The sequence below is a fragment of the Cervus canadensis genome, chromosome 30 (assembly GCF_019320065.1).
Source record: "Cervus canadensis isolate Bull #8, Minnesota chromosome 30, ASM1932006v1, whole genome shotgun sequence".
Taxonomy (NCBI): domain Eukaryota; kingdom Metazoa; phylum Chordata; class Mammalia; order Artiodactyla; family Cervidae; genus Cervus; species Cervus canadensis.
The window spans coordinates 12,437,753-12,455,594 of NC_057415.1; the positions used below are offsets into that span (position 1 = coordinate 12,437,753).

The 17,842-nt window shown below is 37.1% G+C and overlaps 1 protein-coding gene across 3 annotated transcripts in view; it reads right to left on the bottom strand.

Annotated features, from left to right (window-relative positions):
* The window catches only part of AGTPBP1 (ATP/GTP binding carboxypeptidase 1), a 182,236-nt gene that overhangs the window by 74,168 nt on the left and 90,226 nt on the right, over positions 1 to 17,842 (bottom strand). For all 3 annotated transcript variants that reach the window (XM_043453279.1, XM_043453281.1, XM_043453282.1), the window contains 2 exons: positions 14,361 to 14,477; positions 2,878 to 3,590 (listed from right to left, as the gene is read on the bottom strand). In XM_043453279.1, coding sequence (XP_043309214.1) covers positions 2,878 to 3,590; positions 14,361 to 14,477 — 830 coding nt within the window. The remainder of the gene's footprint in view (positions 1 to 2,877; positions 3,591 to 14,360; positions 14,478 to 17,842) is intronic.

Sequence of the window (17,842 nt, forward strand, 5' to 3'; positions counted from 1 at the left end):
TGAGGAAATCTGCTCTCAGGGTTTAAAGAACACAAAGGTCAGGAAGGATCTTCTGTAGTCAAGAGGACGTCTTTGACTTTTGAAAGATAAGAGTCTAAGAGGTGATGCTGAAAAGGAGGAAAAACCTAGTTGCTGACTGATTCTGACTTTTGCCAGGCATGTCAGTTCAAGTCCTTCAAAAAGCAAATGCCATACACAAGCATAATCTCCTGCAGCCAACTGTGCAACACACCTATTAGGGGAAACACATGTGAAGAACAAAGAGGAAAGGGAGCAGCAGCAGGTGAGAAGGGCCTTTGGGTCTGTCCAAAAAGCAGATCTGATCCCTAGGAAGAGAGAGAATATTGAGGAGGAGAGCCTCACACTGCAATGTAGCTCTGCAAAAGTCTCAACCATGCCAAGAGGACACCACAGGGCAAAGACTGCCAATGAGCAGATCCCTGAACTGATCAGGCATGGCTCCACTCTAGCAACCCCATCGTGGTCAGACAATAACTGAAGCAATGCAGAGAGGACATGGCCTCCGCAATAACACTGCAGGAGATCCCAAAATACAGTGGCTAAAGGCTGTGGGCAACTACAAGCTCCATGGCAGGTTCTCTCAAGAAGGGAGAGATGAGAAACTCATTGCCGTGGCTGCCACAGCCCACCCTTGTGCTGCAAGGATCCACTTATACACCCATGTTGGAAAACAGCTGCTCCACAGTTCCTGTGGGCCTCTCCTAAGGAGACACTTAGAAGAAAAATATGAGCAGGACAAATGTTGTCCCCATTACTGCAACTATTCTCAGGGCTGCAACTCACCTCCATCCTCCAGTATCTATCAAAATTCCCCTCCCTCTCACCTATCACTTCTGCAGGTCTTGGTAGCTGGTGTGATTAAGTGACCCAAACACTCTTTAGGTCTCTGAAAGTGTTAGTTGCTCAGTCATGTCCATCTCTTTGCAACCCCATGGACTGTAACCCACAAGGCTCCTCTGTCCATGGGATTCTCCAGGCAAGAATACTGGAGTGGGCTGCCATTCCCTTCTCCAGGGGATCTTCCCAACCCAGGGATCAAACCCGGGTCTTCCACATTGCAGGCAGATTCTTTACCATCTGAGCCACCAGGGAAATCCTTAGGCATCTGAACCTCTGGCAATCATATCTTCGTCATCCCAGGGTAGTTGTAACAGGTCCATTCATGTTAAAATTAGTGGATCACTCAAGTGCCACCCGTAGTCAACCTGTTGCCGCTGTGCAGAAGCAATTTTACCTCTTTTAGCTCGTCTGGGTCCTGCCTGTTGGTCCCTGACACAAGAGTCTAAAGTAAATCATTGCAACCACAGTTCGCAGCCAAACTGTACCCCTGTTATGTCCTCTATGGAAAGACTGCACCCACTGCAGGACTGGGGCGACTAACCATGCAGAGCTCAGAGATGCAGAGATACCCAGCTACATAAAGTCCCCCAGTGGAACACTGGGAACTACAGAAAGTAGAACTACCTGTTTCCACCTCCTGCTTCCTAGACCATGCAGCCTACCTACTGGGGATAGAGAATCAAGTGGAAATTTCTAATTTCGTGCCTATACTGCATCCTGAAAGATGGCCGCCCATCCTTGCAGAGTATTTCCTCTGAGTTGGAGCTTCATCTGTGGCTTCTCAAGACCGTTTCAGCACTCCAAGAGGCCCACTGCCTCTGGATGATACAGTTTGTGATACAACCAGTGGACGCCAAGGCACAGCACCCCCCCCCCAATGCACACACACACACACACATTTCCCAACAAACTCAGTCCCTTGTTCTAATGCTGCATTGTATGTGATTCCATACCTGTGGATCAAGGACTCAACTGGTAACATTAAACATATACTAAGTTGCCAAGTAAAAATGATTAATTATATGCTAAATTTAAAAATAAATAAAATAGTTATTGCCCTAGAAGCTCACAGTCTCAGAATCAAATACCTACAGCAATGTCCTCCTTCATCAATACATACTATGCTTTTAATAAGAACATATAAACAGTCTTAGGTATTGATAAGCCACCATCACAAACCCTTAATCATTATCACTGAAAATACTCAAGTGGTAACAAAAATGTATTTTTATGCCCAATATTCATTAGTTGGCAACAGTTAATACTAACCATAATTTCCATTGGGTTGGTCACAAAGTTCATTAGGGCTCTTCAAAACACCAAAACGAAAAATCCAAATGAACTTTGTGGGCAACCCAATAAAATTAATTGGTAATATTTAACAAGTTCAATTCTATGAATCTTAAATTATTATATTGTATATTTTTAAATCCAAATTTTACAACAAAATGATGATGTCTATGTTGCTATTTTTAGATTATATATCTAAATCAAGTTCAAATAATAATCAAATTACTAAATTAATATATATCACTAATACAATATTTATTCAAAGATTACTAAATAATCTTTTATAAACTGTCCAATGGCCAGGTTTATTATGCTGGCTTCATTTGAATAAGTAATGAACTTAGAAAATAAACCCACATGGATAATTTCAGAACAATGCAAAATGTCCAAAGGCAGTATAAAAAATGACGCTTACTTTATTTTTTTCTCTTGATAGTCAAGAAGATTTATTAATTTAGGATGCTTGAGGGATACAGCGGGCAGGCAAGGAGCTCTGCCGACAACAAACTTTAATTCAGAGTAATCTAATAGTCAAGAAGATTTTTTAATATAGGATGCTTGTGAGGGATACAAGCGGGCAGGCAAGGAGCTCTGCTGACACAAACTTTAATTCAGAGTAATTTTCTTCCTAAAAACCCAAAGCAATTGTTTGTTTTTTTCTTTCCCCATAAGCCCCATATGTTGACAATGGTCTTGTTTAAGAAGAAAAGGAAATCCACAACTCACCTTTGTACACCATAAGGCCTTTCCAAAATAGGCTCTTTGAATGGAGGAGGAATGTGACCAAAATAATCAGGATAAGCCACTTCTGAATATTCTGGGACAGACTTCGTACTTTTCACAATCTCAATATAAAGATCAGAGTCATGGAGTGTTGGTACATCAGGGACTTCAACTGATGCTTGTTCCACTGATGAAGTAGACTCCGTGTCTTCATCATCTTCAGTTTCGACTCCGGTACAGCAGAGCTTGCCTAGCTGAACCGTTCTTCCCTCAAACAGAACATTTCCACAAGCAGCCACGTGTGAACACGCTTTAGTGCACGTAAGGACAGTGACAGGGAGACTGCAGTCCTTCATTCCTGGAGTCAAACCTGGGGCTGTTTGAGATGGAATACTCTGCAACGTAATTCGGTCCAAGGCCTTCACTATATCATTGTTTAAGCCGTGGCCTGATGAAATAGTTCTATTTTGATCTCCGAGCTGCTGCTGTAATGTTCTGTCATTCTCTTTTATGTCTTCTTTTGCCAGATCCACAGAGATAGCTTTCTTATTACCTTCATCTCCTTTAGGAGACACAGTCGTCTTCATTACAATTCCTTTTCTTAAATTGCCTGAATTCCCAGATGCTTCCTCTCCCGCTGTGGGAACAACAATAGGACCACGAACTTTTCCCTCAAATACAAAAGGCTTTGGTTCTTTGGAGATTAAATCATAGCCCTTTGAAAATAAAGAAAAAATGTTTAATATTTTATGTGTAAATATTAACACATATTAAAATACATACAAAACTAAGATCATATTTTATATGCTGATTCAGAAGCCTAACAAGTGAAAATTTTAAAGATGGATAAAACAGGTATATTTTAAATTTGCTAACAAAAGATAAAATGTTTAACCAGCACAAAATTCATTACACTTATTTTACTATTATAAAAATAGTTTTATAAATAACAAATATGGGAAGTTTTAGAAAAGCATAAAGACATTAATATCATCCAAAATCTATTAAAGGAAATACAACAGCTAAATTGTTATTCATTGATTCAACAGATGTGTCTATTTTGTGCCAAGCACTGTTTCAGGCATTTAAGATTCATCAGTTTAAAAGAAAAAAAAAAACAAAAACTATTCCTCTTTTAGTGTATATTCTTCTAGAGAAGAAGGGGAGAGGACTGTCAAAACAAAAATTAATAAACATTATACAAATATATTTTATGGAATGTTAGAAAGCGGTAAAGGAGGAAAGGGGTAATAGGAATCAGGAGTGCTGGGGGAGGAGAGGTAGATGGCAATATCAATGCCATTGGTTAGGGAGGCCTCACTGAGCAGATACAAGCAAAGACAGTGAAGGTCGCTGGTACCCAGGCCCTTGAGTGGGAGAAGGCCTGGTGTGGTCAGAGAACAGCAAGGAGGTTAAGATGGCCAGGACTGAAGGACCAAGATGAATTCCAAGAGGTAAAGAGGGCCAGATACTGTAGGGCCTTTCAAGCTATTTTAAGAATTTTGGTTTTCACCCTGAAAGAGACTGGGAGCCACTGGAAGGTTCTGAGGAGAAGAATACCATGACGTGACTTATCTGGGGAGGGAGGAGCAGACAAAAACCCAAACTGTAGCACAGTGTTTCTTAACCACAGCATTTAAACATTTGGGGCTAAATAATTTTTTTGCTTAATTCGGTTCTGTCTTTTTGGGGAGGAACAGGGTACTGGAGTTGGGTGGGTATAGAAGTAGGAAGACCCATTTAGAATCTTCTGGAGGGACTTCCCTGATGGTCCAGTGATTAAGAATCCCCTTTCCAATGCAGGGGACATGGGTTTTATCCTTGGTTGGGTAAATAAGATCCCACATGCCAAGGGGCAACTAAGCCTGCACACTGCATCTACTAAGCCTGTGAGCTCTAGAGCCTGTGAGCCACAACTAGAGAGAAGCCCGCGCCACAGTGAAGATCCCGTGTGCCTCAACTGAGGCCCAACACTGCCAAATAAAAATAAATAAACAAAAATGTCTTTAAGAAAGAGTCCTCTGCAGTTACCTACAGAAGCTGGTAAGAAGTGGTTGTATTTTAAATGCACTGTGAGCCAGAGACAGGATATCCTAAAACAGACCAGATACAGGGTAGAGGTCATAGATGGTACCAGGTGTTTGCCTGAACAACTGAAAAGCATCAGGAGTTAGCTCTGATATGTTAAGTGTGAGCTATTCACATACAGACAAGGACGTAAAGCAGGCAAATGGATGTATGCTTCAAGAAGTCAGAAGAAAGCTGTATACAGAGATGTAAACTTGAGAGTCATTTACATACAGATACCGTTCTAAGCCATGAGACTGGAAATTATCAGTGGAAAGAAACAGAGAAGAGGACAAAGACTGTACCCTGTGATACTACAATCTTAAAGAGGTTGAGGAAATGAAAATGAAACAACAGGATATGAAGAAGGAAAAATTGGGCTGGAAAAATAAACCAAGAAAGAAAAGTGTCCTGGAAGACAAGTTAAAAAAAGGATACTACTGACAGATCAGGTAGCCTTTTCTCTTTCTATACTTTTAGACATTATTTTGATCTATATAACACTTTATCAAACAAAATACATCAATTGATCTAACCTTTATTCTATTGTTTGGCATTAAATCCTTTACAAATTAGGGAAGGATTTAAGCCATTTCCAAAATTTTGCTATTATAAAGAACTCTGCAATGAACATCCTTTTGCATAAAATTTTTTGTTTAGGATAATTTCCTAAGCACTGAAATAAAATTACAGGGTCAGACACTAATCAATTTTAATGTTTAACATAATCTGTCCAAATGCTTTCCAAAAATACTTATATTAACACTATTCCCAGTAACTTTATATGAGAGTATCTAATTTAACTTCTCTATTCTTTTGCAACATTAGGTACTACAGTTTTTAAAAGCTTTTTCTAAAGTGGTAGATAAGAAGTATTGTCTTACTACCATTTTAATTTCTTTGACTACTGGAAAAGCAAACAATTTTCCATACATCTATTAATCAGTTTAATTCTTCATAGGTAATATATGTTGCTAGTATATAGGGTTTTTCTTGTTTTGTAGTATAAATTCTCACATTTATTCACACACACACACACACACTCATACACATACACACACACATACACAAATACACACCCCTTAATCCATTTTTACAACAATTTTTCTGGATTTGCAATTCATCCTTTAATTGTGTTTAACTTCTATACACACATTATGTAGTCAAAATTAAGAATCTTATCCTCTGTGATTCACTCTTTGAATGTCCACTGTATTAAAAAAAAAAAAACACTGAATCAAACATAATTCACTTTCAATCTCTGTACTCTTATCTAATCCCAGGAGACAAGGAGGTACAAAGGAAGTAATAGGTAAGTCTCTCTGCATTAAAAGGGTTGAAGAGAAGACATCTGCATTAAAAAAATCTGTTGTAGGAAACCTGGTGGGCGAGGTATCTACCCCACAGAAACATACACAATTGTTGGATAAGATATTAAGGTATCTGGAAGTCCCCTGGTGGTCTAGTAGTTGGGATTCCACTGCTATGTCCTGGGTTCAATCTCTGGTCGGGCAGCCAAGATAACCACAAGCCACGTGGCATGGCCAAAATAAAAAAAAAAAGAGAAAGAGAGAGAAATACTAAAAGATACTAAGTATAACAACAAGTAAATAAGAAATCAAGGAAAAAGACCAGATAATAAGTGAAGACAGGATCCCAAAGTTGATCCCAAACTGAAGCAGGTCTTCACTTAGAAAACAATTTGCAAAAACAGGTGACCTGGGGTTTAGGTTTTTCTATCTCAAAAAATATAAAGAACAGGACAGTAACCCAGAGCTTGCATAAGGTAGGAAGTCCAACAGAAGACCCCTCCTCCCATGAAGATGGAACCCCAGAAAACTAAATCTTCAATATAGAGGCCCTAGAAATACCCCACCACAAAGCAAATAACAGCAAGGAAAGACAACAGTCTCAAACCTTAGCACTAAGCGGTTGAAGAACAGCATTACTCACAAAATGATACCAAAAGCCTGCCATCAAATCACATGAATCTGTAGCCTGATTCACATTACCTGGGTGATACAAAAACCCTCAGTGAGAAATTTAATCTATTACAGTGCCTGTCAAAACCAACAAAAACAAAAATTTCTGGAATTTCCACAAACAAAATTATAAAGAAAATGAGCAGCTGTGCTCATGATTGAAAAACTGCAAGAAGTTCAGACACTAGAACTATAAGACTAAGAAATGCCTGTATTTGAATGTTCAAATAAATAAAAGACAAGAAACAACAAGTTAAAGATTGATGAAACATTTCTTCAAATGTTCTAAAAATCAAAAATAAATTCAAATGCCTAATGTATGTTTCTAAAGACAGACTGAAAGTCATTCACTCGTGTCTGACTCTTTGTGACCATGGAGTTAGTCCATGGAATTCTCCAGGCCAGAATACGGGAGTGGTTAGCCTATCCCTTCTCCAGGGGATCTTCCTGACCCAGGAATTGAACTGGGGTCTCCTGTATTGCAGGCAGATTCTTTACCAAATGAGCTATGAGGGAAGCCCCAAGGACAGATTAGCTGGGGCTAAAAACAGAATTAGGGAACTGGCAGACTGATCTGATGAAATTACCAGAGTGTAGCACTGAGAAACAAAAAGAAGGAAAGGCAGAATTTCTGGGGTGACAGAAACAATTCCATAGGTTGACATAATGAAAAAAATTAAAAGGTATGAAAATGTGAGTGAATCTAAAACACTGAATCTAAACACAAAGCAGTACCACTACATGAATTTTGTTTTATTTTATTTAGTTAAATATAAATTCAAAGCATAGAAGTTGGCTTGGGAGGTATTTTACAGTTTAAGTATCCTAAGTTTCTGCAAGGAGATCAAATCAGTCCATCCTAAAGGAAATCAGTCCTGAATATTCATTGGAAGGACTGATGCTAAAGTTGAAGTTCCAATACTTTGGTCATTTGATGCGAAGAGCTGACTCATTGGAAAAGACCCTGCTGGGGGGTAAGATTGAAGGCAGGAGAAGGCGGACAACGGAAGACGAGATGGTTGTGTGGTATCTCCAACTCAGTGGCCATGAGTTTGAACAAATTCCAGGAGATGGTGAAGGACAGGGAAGCCTTGGCCTGCTGCAGTCCATAGGGCCCCAAGGAGTTGGAATGACTGAGTGACTAAATGGCAACAAAGTTTCCCTTTGAATTTCCCTGGTGGCTCAATAGTAAGGAATCTCCCTGCAATGCAGGAGACACATGTTTGATCCATGGGTCCGGAGAATACCCTGGAGATATGGCTATCCACTCCAGTACTGTTGCCTGGGAAATCACATGGACAGAGTCTTGTGAGCTACAGTCCAAGGGGTCACAAAAGAGTTGGACATGATGAAGTGACTAAACAACAACAACAAAGTTTTCTTTTATAATAAAGAGAAAGAAGAAAGACCGACCCTAATTAACTTCAGAACTTAGTAAAAATACATTTACCATTTTATCAAGATTAATTAGAATTTCTGCATATATATCAAATTTACACTTTAAATGAATACAATTTTTGTACATAAATTATACGTCAAGTAAGTCAAATGAAACAAAAATAACAAGACTTCAAAGTTTTCAAACAAAGGTGAAAAAAGTCAAATGAGGAAAAAAATAATCCAAATGAAAGCAAGAAAAAGATACAGAGATGAAACAAATGAAAATACAAAATAAGATCTCTTAATGCAAATATATGAATAATTATCAGTAATCTAAATGCTCCAGTTAAATACCAAAGACTCAGGGTTTAAATTCAAAATCTAAGTATTAATACATGCTGTTTAAAAGATAAAAAACTAAGGAAACCAAAAAGATGGTGAAAAGATTTTAAAAGATACTAGGCAAGTAACTAAAATTTATGTAACTATATCAATATTTAAAAAAAAAATTTGCCTTAAAGTCTTAGAGATAAAAACTAACTTCACTAAAAGGTTCAACTTGAAAGGAAATCAATTTATACTTATACACAATACATAATAAGCTTCCAAAAATATGTAATAAAAACTGACAGACATGCAAAAAGAAACAAATTCACAATCATGGTGAGAAATCTTTAACATACTTTTCTCAGTAATTGAAACACAGGAATAAAAATTTATAAGGACAGAAAAGAACTTCTAAATACAATTAACAATCTTGTCCTTGTATAGGCAAATATACAGTTGTGCCTAATGGGAGCAGAATGTTTTTAAAAGACATGAGAAATAGTAACAAAAGTTGACGTCATTCAAACTCATAAGATAAACCTCCAAAATTTCAAAAGATTATAATCATAAAGAGATGTCCTCCCACTGTACTGCAATATGCTAGAATTCAATAAAAAGATTTAAAAATTGCAGATTAAGGAGACAACTTAAACATTACCAGTATATCAAAGGAAAAAAACCATAATAGACAAAAAGTTTCAAAATAAAGATAAAGACAGCAATAAATAGCAAAATCTGTTTGATGCAACTAAAACAGTCATTAGAGGAAAATGTATAGCCTAAAATGTAAATATTAGAAGAGAGGACTGAAAATTACTAGATGCCTACCTTAAGTTAACAATAAAAAAAGAGAGAGAGAGAATGAAATCAGGAAAAATAAAGACAAGGCACATTAAGCATATCATTTAGAACTACAGAGATTAACTTCAAAGGCATGGAAAGTTGATTGTAGGAAATGGTAGATAGAAAGGAGAAAATGTTTTTTTCCAATTAAACTATGTAAAACTATTTGCTCTTTAAACTCTGTCCATGCATAACTTTCATAAAAATTGAAAACCATATTTAAAAGAGGGGAAAAGAATAACAGAAGTCCACGTGGTAAATGTCATTATGCTAATACAGATGTATGAAAGAAGAGCTGTGAAAACGCAGGATTCTGACACTTCTAATATTCTGCCATCAAGGAACAAAAGGAAACAAAACTATACTTGTCGCAACAAATGAAAAATTATAGCTTTAAAAGCATGCACAAGGTCCCCTCGAAAAACTGTGTTGTTAATTATGTTGACTTCAAATGCACTCATTTTACCTTCATCAGGCCACTGAATAGTAGCTTTAATACATCTGGAAACAAACTGGGTGGTGTTAAGGATACAAACAAACACATCAGGTAATTTTAAGCTTCAGAGGTTGATGTTGAAAGCGACATGCAAATTCAAATGGAAAAAGTCATAATCAATATTAATTCATTTCTGTTTAATAACTCATGATCTGCTAGTATTTGATAATGATAGCTGAAAAGATCTTCTAAACACTTCCTGTCTCAGTTCAGTTCAGTTCAGTTCAGTCGCGTCCGACTCTTAGGGACCCCATGAACCGCAGCACGCCAGGCCTCCCTGTCCATCACCAACTCCTCGTGTCTACCCAAACCCATGTCCAATGAGTCGGTGATGCCATCCAAAAATCTCATCTTGTCATCCCCTTCTCCTCCTGCCCTCAACTTTCCCAGCATCAGGGTCTTTTCAAATGAGTCAGCTCTTCCCACCAAGTAGCCAAAGTATTGGAGCTTCAGCTTCAACATCAGTCCCTCCAATGAACACCCAGAACTGATCTCCTTTAGGATGGACTGGTTGGATCTCATTGCAGTCCAAGGGACTCTCAAGAGTCTTCTCCAACACCACAGTTCAAAAGCATCAATTCTTCAGCGCTCAGCTTTCTTTATAGTCCAAATCTCACATCCATACATGACTACTGGAAAAACCATAGCCTTGACTAGACAGACCTTTGTTGACAAAGTAATGTCTCTGCTTTTTAATATGCTATCTAGGTTGGTCATAACTTTCCTTCCAAGGAGTAAACATCTTTTAATTTCATGGCTGCAGTCACCATCTGCAGTGATTTTGGAGCCCAGAAAAATAAAGTCAGCCACTATTTCCACTGTCTCCCATCTATTTGCCATGAAGTGATGGGACCGGATGCTATGATCTTAGTTTTCTGAATGTTGAGCTTTAAGACAATTTTTTCACTCTCCTCTTTCACTTTCAGCAGGAGGCTCTTCAGTTCTTCTTCACTTTCTGCCATAAGGGTGGTTCATCTGCATATCTGAGGTTATTGATATTTCTCCCAGCAATCTTGATTCCAGTCTGTGCTTCATCCAGCCCAGTGTTTCTCATGATGTACTCTGCATATAAGTTAATTAAGCAGGTGACAATATACAACCTTGACGTACTTCTTTTCCTATTTGGAACTAGTCTGTTGTTCCATGTCCAGTTCTAACTGTTGCTTCCTGACCTGCATACAGGTTTCTCCAGAGGCAGGTCAGGTGGTCTGCTATTCCCATCTCTTGAAGAACTGTCCACAGTTTGTTGTGATCCACACAGTCAAAGGCTTTGGCATAGTTAACAAAGCAGAAATAGATGTTTCTCTGGAACTCTCTTGCTTTTTCAATGATCCATCGGATGTTGGCAATTTGATCTCTGGTTCCTCTGCCTTTTCTAAAACCAGCTTGAACATCTGGAAGTTCACGGTTCACGTATTGCTGAAGCCTGGCTTGGAGAATTTTGAGCATTACTTTACTAGTGTGTGAGATGAGTGCAATTGTGTGGTAGTTTGAGCATTCTTTGGCATTGCTTTTCTTAGGGATTGGAATGAAAACTGACCTTTTCCAGTCCTGTGGCCACTGCTGAGATTTCCCAATTTGCTGGCATATTGAGTGCAGCACTTTCACAGCATCATCTTTTAGGATTTGAAATAGCTCAACTGGAATTCCATCACTTCCACTAGCTTTGTTCGTAGTGATGCTTCCTAAGGCCCACTTGACTTCACATTCCAGGATATCTGGCTCTAGGTGAGTGTGAGTGATGACACCATCGTGATTATTTGGGTCGTGAAGATCTTTTTTGTATAGTTCTTCTGTGTATTTTTGCCACCTCTTCTTAATATCTTCTGCTTCTGTTAGGTCCATGCCATTTCTGTCCTTTATTGAACTCATCTTTGCATGAAATATTCCCTTGGTATCTCTAATTTTCTTGAAAGAGATCTCTAGTCTTTCCAACTGAGCTATCATTGGTTCCTATTTAGAACCAACCAATGATAGCTCAGTTGGTAAAGAATCCGCCTGCATGCAGAAGACCCCGAGTCGATTCCTGGGTTAGGAAGATCCACTGGAGAAGGGATAGGCTACCCACTCCAGTATTCTTTGGTTTCACTTGTGGCTCAGCTGGTAAAGAATCCACCTGCAATGCAGGAGACCTGGCTTTGATCCCTGGGTTGGGAAGATCCTCTGGAGAAGGGAAAGGCTCTCCACTCCAGTATTCTGGCCTGGAGAATTCCATGGACTGTATAGTCCATGGGGTCGCAAACAGTTGGACACGACTGTGTGACTTTCACTTTCACTTTTCACACTTAATTAAAAAAAAACTTACTTTTCTCTACTCCCACATCAAAACTCCTGCCATTTTTATGCACAGTATATAATTCTTACATGTATATAAGACAGAGATGAAATTAGGTCATTTCTTCACAGAATAATCAATTCCTCCCCCAAATCCCTTCTACAATATTTTTTAGGCTTTGAATTGGCAGTATTTGTTATCATTGGGTTTTTCAGTGGGCACAAAAGTGTTAAAAGAGCAGCCAGATACTTCCTGTAGGTTGCACGAAAGAAAATCACCCTGCATCCTTTCCCAAATGCCTCTTCCTGCCTTCTTCTTTTTCTTTTCAACAAATATCCTCTCCTTCACTCCTGTCCTCTTTCCCGATTTTCTCTGTCCTACCCCTGATTTCAACATACCCTCCAACATCCACCAATTCTATGGGGAGTACCGAGACAGTAGGGGAGGGAGAGAGGGAGCAACTGCTGCCTCTTCCATCACATCCAAAGCTCATTATTTCCCAAAGAAAAACCTGAATAATTAGAACTGTGAAATGTAAACATTAGCTAGCAAGTACTTCTCTCTTTTTATCTCTCAATAGCTTCACATTTAAGTCTTTTTCTTTAAGCAACTGGAAATTAAGTGTGAAACTTGGAGGAAGGGGTTTACATAAGTAAATCCTAATTATATGATTCAAACCCTTCATTTTACAGTTTAAGATCTTGGGCAGTTTCAGGAACCCACAAGTGAGCAGCAGAGGGAGTGCAAATATTACATCTACTACTTGCCATCAATTCAATCAGCTTTATCATTTAATAGCTGTGCAATCCAGGTTGTATATTATATTCTAGTAAATAAATGAGGACTTGTTGTTCAGTCACCAAGTTGTGTCTGACTCTTTGCAACCCCATAGTCTGCAACACACCAGGCTCCCCCGTTCTTCATTATCTCCCAGAGTTCACTCAAACTCATGTCCATTGTGTTGGTGATACTATCTAACCATCTCACCCTCTGCAGCCCCCTTCTCCTTTTGTCTTCAATCTTTCCCAGCATCAGGGTCTTTTCCAAAGAGTCGGCTGTATGCATCAGGTGGCCAAAGTACTAGAGCTTCAGCTTCAGCATCAGTTCTTCCCGATGAATATTCAGGGATGATTTCCTTTAGGATGGACTGGTTTGATCTCCTTGCTGTGCAAGGGATTCTCAAGAGTCTTCTCTAGCACCACAGTTCAAAAGCATCAATTCTTTGGTGCTCAGCCTGCTTTATGGTCCAACTCTCTCATCCGTACATGACTACTGGAAAAACCACAGACGGACTTTTGTCGGCAAAGTGATATCTCTGCTTTAATACACTGACTAGGTTTGTCATAGCTTTCCTTCCAAGAAGCAAGCCTCTTTTAATTTGATGGCTGCAGTCACCATCCACAACAATTTTGGAGCCCAAGAAAAACAATTTGTCACTGTTTCTACTTTTCCCCCTTCTTGCCATGAAGTGATAGGACCAGATGCCATGATCTTCATTTTTTGAATACTGAGTTTTAAGCCAGCTTTTTCACTCTCATCTTTCACCCTTACCAAGAGGCTCTTTTGTTCCTCTTCACTGTCTGTCATTAGAATGGTATCATCTGCATATCTGAATTTATTGATATTTTTCCTGGCAATGAAGTCTTTAAGTTGCTTCATAAGGAGAGTGACTTCTTGTCAACATTTCAGAAACAACTTCCAGCTGTCCTCTTTCTCTGATATTCCATGATTATATGGTGACTATTAGGAAAAACAATTCAACTAGCACAGACTATATTTTTAATTAAATATTTTCTCTCATCTCCCTTTCAGAAATGCCATTCTAATGATTTTTAAAAGTTAATAAAAGCTATGTCAATTATTTTGATTAAAAAATGATTAAAAAATTTAAAAGCTAGTCCAAAACTTAAATGGTCTAGTTCTCTCATTTTACAGATAGCAGTTTCTCATTTTGCAGCTCAGAATGTTGAAATAATTCTCCAAAGTCACTCAGAAAAGCAATGCTACTTTCATCTTTTAGAAATGAAATGAAGAAAGAAAAGAGTGATTATGGGTCTAAGAAAAAAAGAACTGTTTCTTAAAATGAGTTAAGATGCTGAATTGTCTATATTTATACCTGAAAATCATCAACAAGCTCAGGGAAAAGGTGTTCATACATTTTAAGTTCTTCTATTGTTCGTCCTGGTTCTTGCTGGGGTTTTAGTTTGTTAATATCCGTTTCAATATCATCATTCTGAAATAATAAAAATGGAATGTCATTAATTAAGAAAAATACATTTCAGATTTAAAGTTTCCAAATTATTAACTACATGCACATAGACAATAATCACTACAGAAAGGCTGCATTAATTTCATTGTAAAATAAAATTTGCTTATATTTTTTGGTTGTTGTATTATTGCTGTCTTGGTTGTTTTGTTTTGTTTTCTTTTAATCAAAGATTATTCTAACATAATACAGTATTTGTGCTCCTCAAGATAGAAAAACTAACATCAAGATCAATACTAAAGTATGCTCCCTGCCCCCAGTCTCACTAACTGCCATCATTTTGCTCAGATTAAAGGGCAGTAAAACTTCAGAAAACTAAACTGAAAAACCTAAGTATATGATGGTGGCAGTGATAATCAAAATAACTTTTATCGAGCAATGAAAATATGTGAGGCAATATGCTAAGGATGTTACCTTATGATCTAATTTAATCTGTGTAAGAATACTGTAAAGTAGTATCATCATCTCCATTTAACAAAAGAAGAGACTGAAGTACAGTGAGGTTAAGTGGCTTGCAAACAGGAGCAGAATGTAAAATCAATCAGTGATTTCAAAGAATATGCTGTTAGCCAACATAATGCACTGCCTCAAGAGAGAGCAATGGTTATCACACACTCTTATATTCCATGGGCAATAAAGTTCCCTTAGAAAAGATTCAGGATTCATTCACTCTGTTGTTCAGGGGAAAAAAACACTGAGGAGTGAAACAACAGCTGGAAATGATTTCCATGTCTCTTTGGGCGAAAAAAATAGACAGTAAATGTAAAGAAATATGACCTCATAGGAATAAGATATGCACCCAGGATCAATCTGATCTGTACCTGTACAAGAAGACAATATACATCATGATGGAAAGATAAATGTCAGTTACCTACTATCCAAGCTAGCTTCTAGGACCCTTAACAACTCTGGCCTAACACAAATACAAATCCATCACTACCTGTGTTGATGGTTAAAGAAAGACAGTAAGAACAAACTACTTATTTTTCAGATTTAAATTCATGCTATTGTCAATCCTTAAAATATTTTATATACATGCATCTGATTATATTTATATACTGTCATATTAACAAGTAATTTAAAAAAGAAAAATATACTAAGTATTTCCCATATCTCATAATAAGGAGTTTAGCTATTATTTCTTTAACCAATAAAATTATTTTTCCCATTGCCATAAATAATAAAGACCAGTTTTATTTAAAGAGTATCATATTAATTATTGTATCATATACATAAAATATATAATTTCATATATCCTTAAATTATGCTTTGAAAAACCAAAAATACATAATTGTCTTGATTAGCATCTATTAAAGTAGATAACACTTTCAAAATAATAAAAAAAACTTTAAAGATATTCCTTTCTCTAAACACACTAGCAGTCCAATATTCAGTATTATTTTATGATGATACAGCTTTACAAAGTGGCCATTTAAAAAAAATTTTTTTTAATTTACCTGTAAAACAGGCACAGTGAGGAAAGAAAACTACTTTGAGAAGTCAACAGCAAAAAATTTCTGTTTTGGTTTGGGGAAAAACAAAGATAAAGAGCTCCTGACACATTCAGAAAAAATAACCCTACTTCTTAAAGTTCTTCTAAAATTAAGGAGGGAAAAAAAGAATATATTGAAGATTATAAGCTGACTAGTTCTGGCAATCTGAAGACAAGTCTTCTAGAACCTCCAAATTTCTATAAATTTTCCAAACTCTGAAAAATCTAGGGCAAAGAGAATGGAATCACTACAGGTTTAACATCTGTGTTCAAGTGTGATTGCAGTCTCTACAGCTGATAACCTTTCTGAGTTTTTGGTTTCCATTTATCAGCCCTGTAAAGCAGAGGTAATAATACCACATACCTTACAGGATTTAATGACTACTATAGGCATACCCGGACACAGCTTCAGTTCCAGACCTCCACAATAAAACAAATGTCACAATAAAGCAAGTCAGGTGAATTTTTGGTTTTCCAATACATATAAAAGTTATGTTCACACTATACTGTGGTTCATTAAGTGTTCAATACATAACATCTAAAAAAAAACAATATCCTAATTTAAAAATATTTATTGCTAAATAATTATAATCAAAATCACCGGTCACAGATAGCCATAACAAATATCAATATATTAATACTGAAAAAGTTTGAAACATTGTAAAACTACAAAAAATGTCACACAGAGACATTAAGTGAGCAAATGCTGTTGGAAAAATGGCACCAATAGGCTTGTTCCACATAAGGTTGCCACAAACTTTCTCCAATTTGTTAAGAACACAGTATCTACAAAGCACAATAAAGCAAAGTGTAATAAAACAAGGTATGTCTATATATGTAAGGCACATGGACTAGCACAGGACTTGTTCTTATCACATGATTGCTGTCTTAAGGTAAAATGAGGTAAATGTGAGCAATCTCAAATACCCTAGTGAGTAATACTGCCAATAACTTTTTTATAGATGTGAATGCCAAAAAAGAAATCTGTGGAAACGTTCTAAATTAAAGGAGACTTAAGAGACAAGATAATTACATGCAATACCTGATGCTAGATTCTATACTGGAGAGAAAAAAAAATCTTATAAAGGACATTATTAGATCAGCTAACAAAATGGAATGTGGATGGTAGATAAGATAAAAATGATACTATCACTTTAAATGTATTAAGCTGGTGACTGTATTGGGTTATATAGGAGAGAACAGCCAGTCCTCTATATCCACATGTTGCCATTCCTCAGATTCAACCAACCGTGGATTGAAAGTTTTAAAGAAACACAATTCCAAAGAGTAAAACATGAATTTGTGGCATGCCAATAACTATATACACAACATTTACATTTTACTTACAACTATTTACGTACTATTTCTATATTATTAGGTATTATAGGTAATCTAGAGATGACAAAGTATATGGGAGGATGTGCATAGGTTACATGCAATTACTTTATCACTTTATATAAGGAAACTGAGTATCTGTGGATTTTGGTATCCAAGGTGGGTCCAGGGACCAGTACCCCAGGACACTGAGAGATGACTGTATCACTGTCCTTAGGAAATACACACTAATATATTTAGGGATAAACAACCATGATATATAAGGTATGTAACTTACCTTCAAATGATATTTAAAAAAATTTTAAATATGTATTCATGCATATACACTGACAACCTCCAAGCAGAAAAATTAGTATCACTGTTATAAATTCCTATTGAGTTCTACTTCCCTACCAATTTCCATTTTTACATCTGCAGATCACATCTGTAGACATTTTTAATAAGGACCCTGAGCCAGAAAGAATAAGTTATATTCAAAATACTCTGTTTTTAACAGACATGGAAA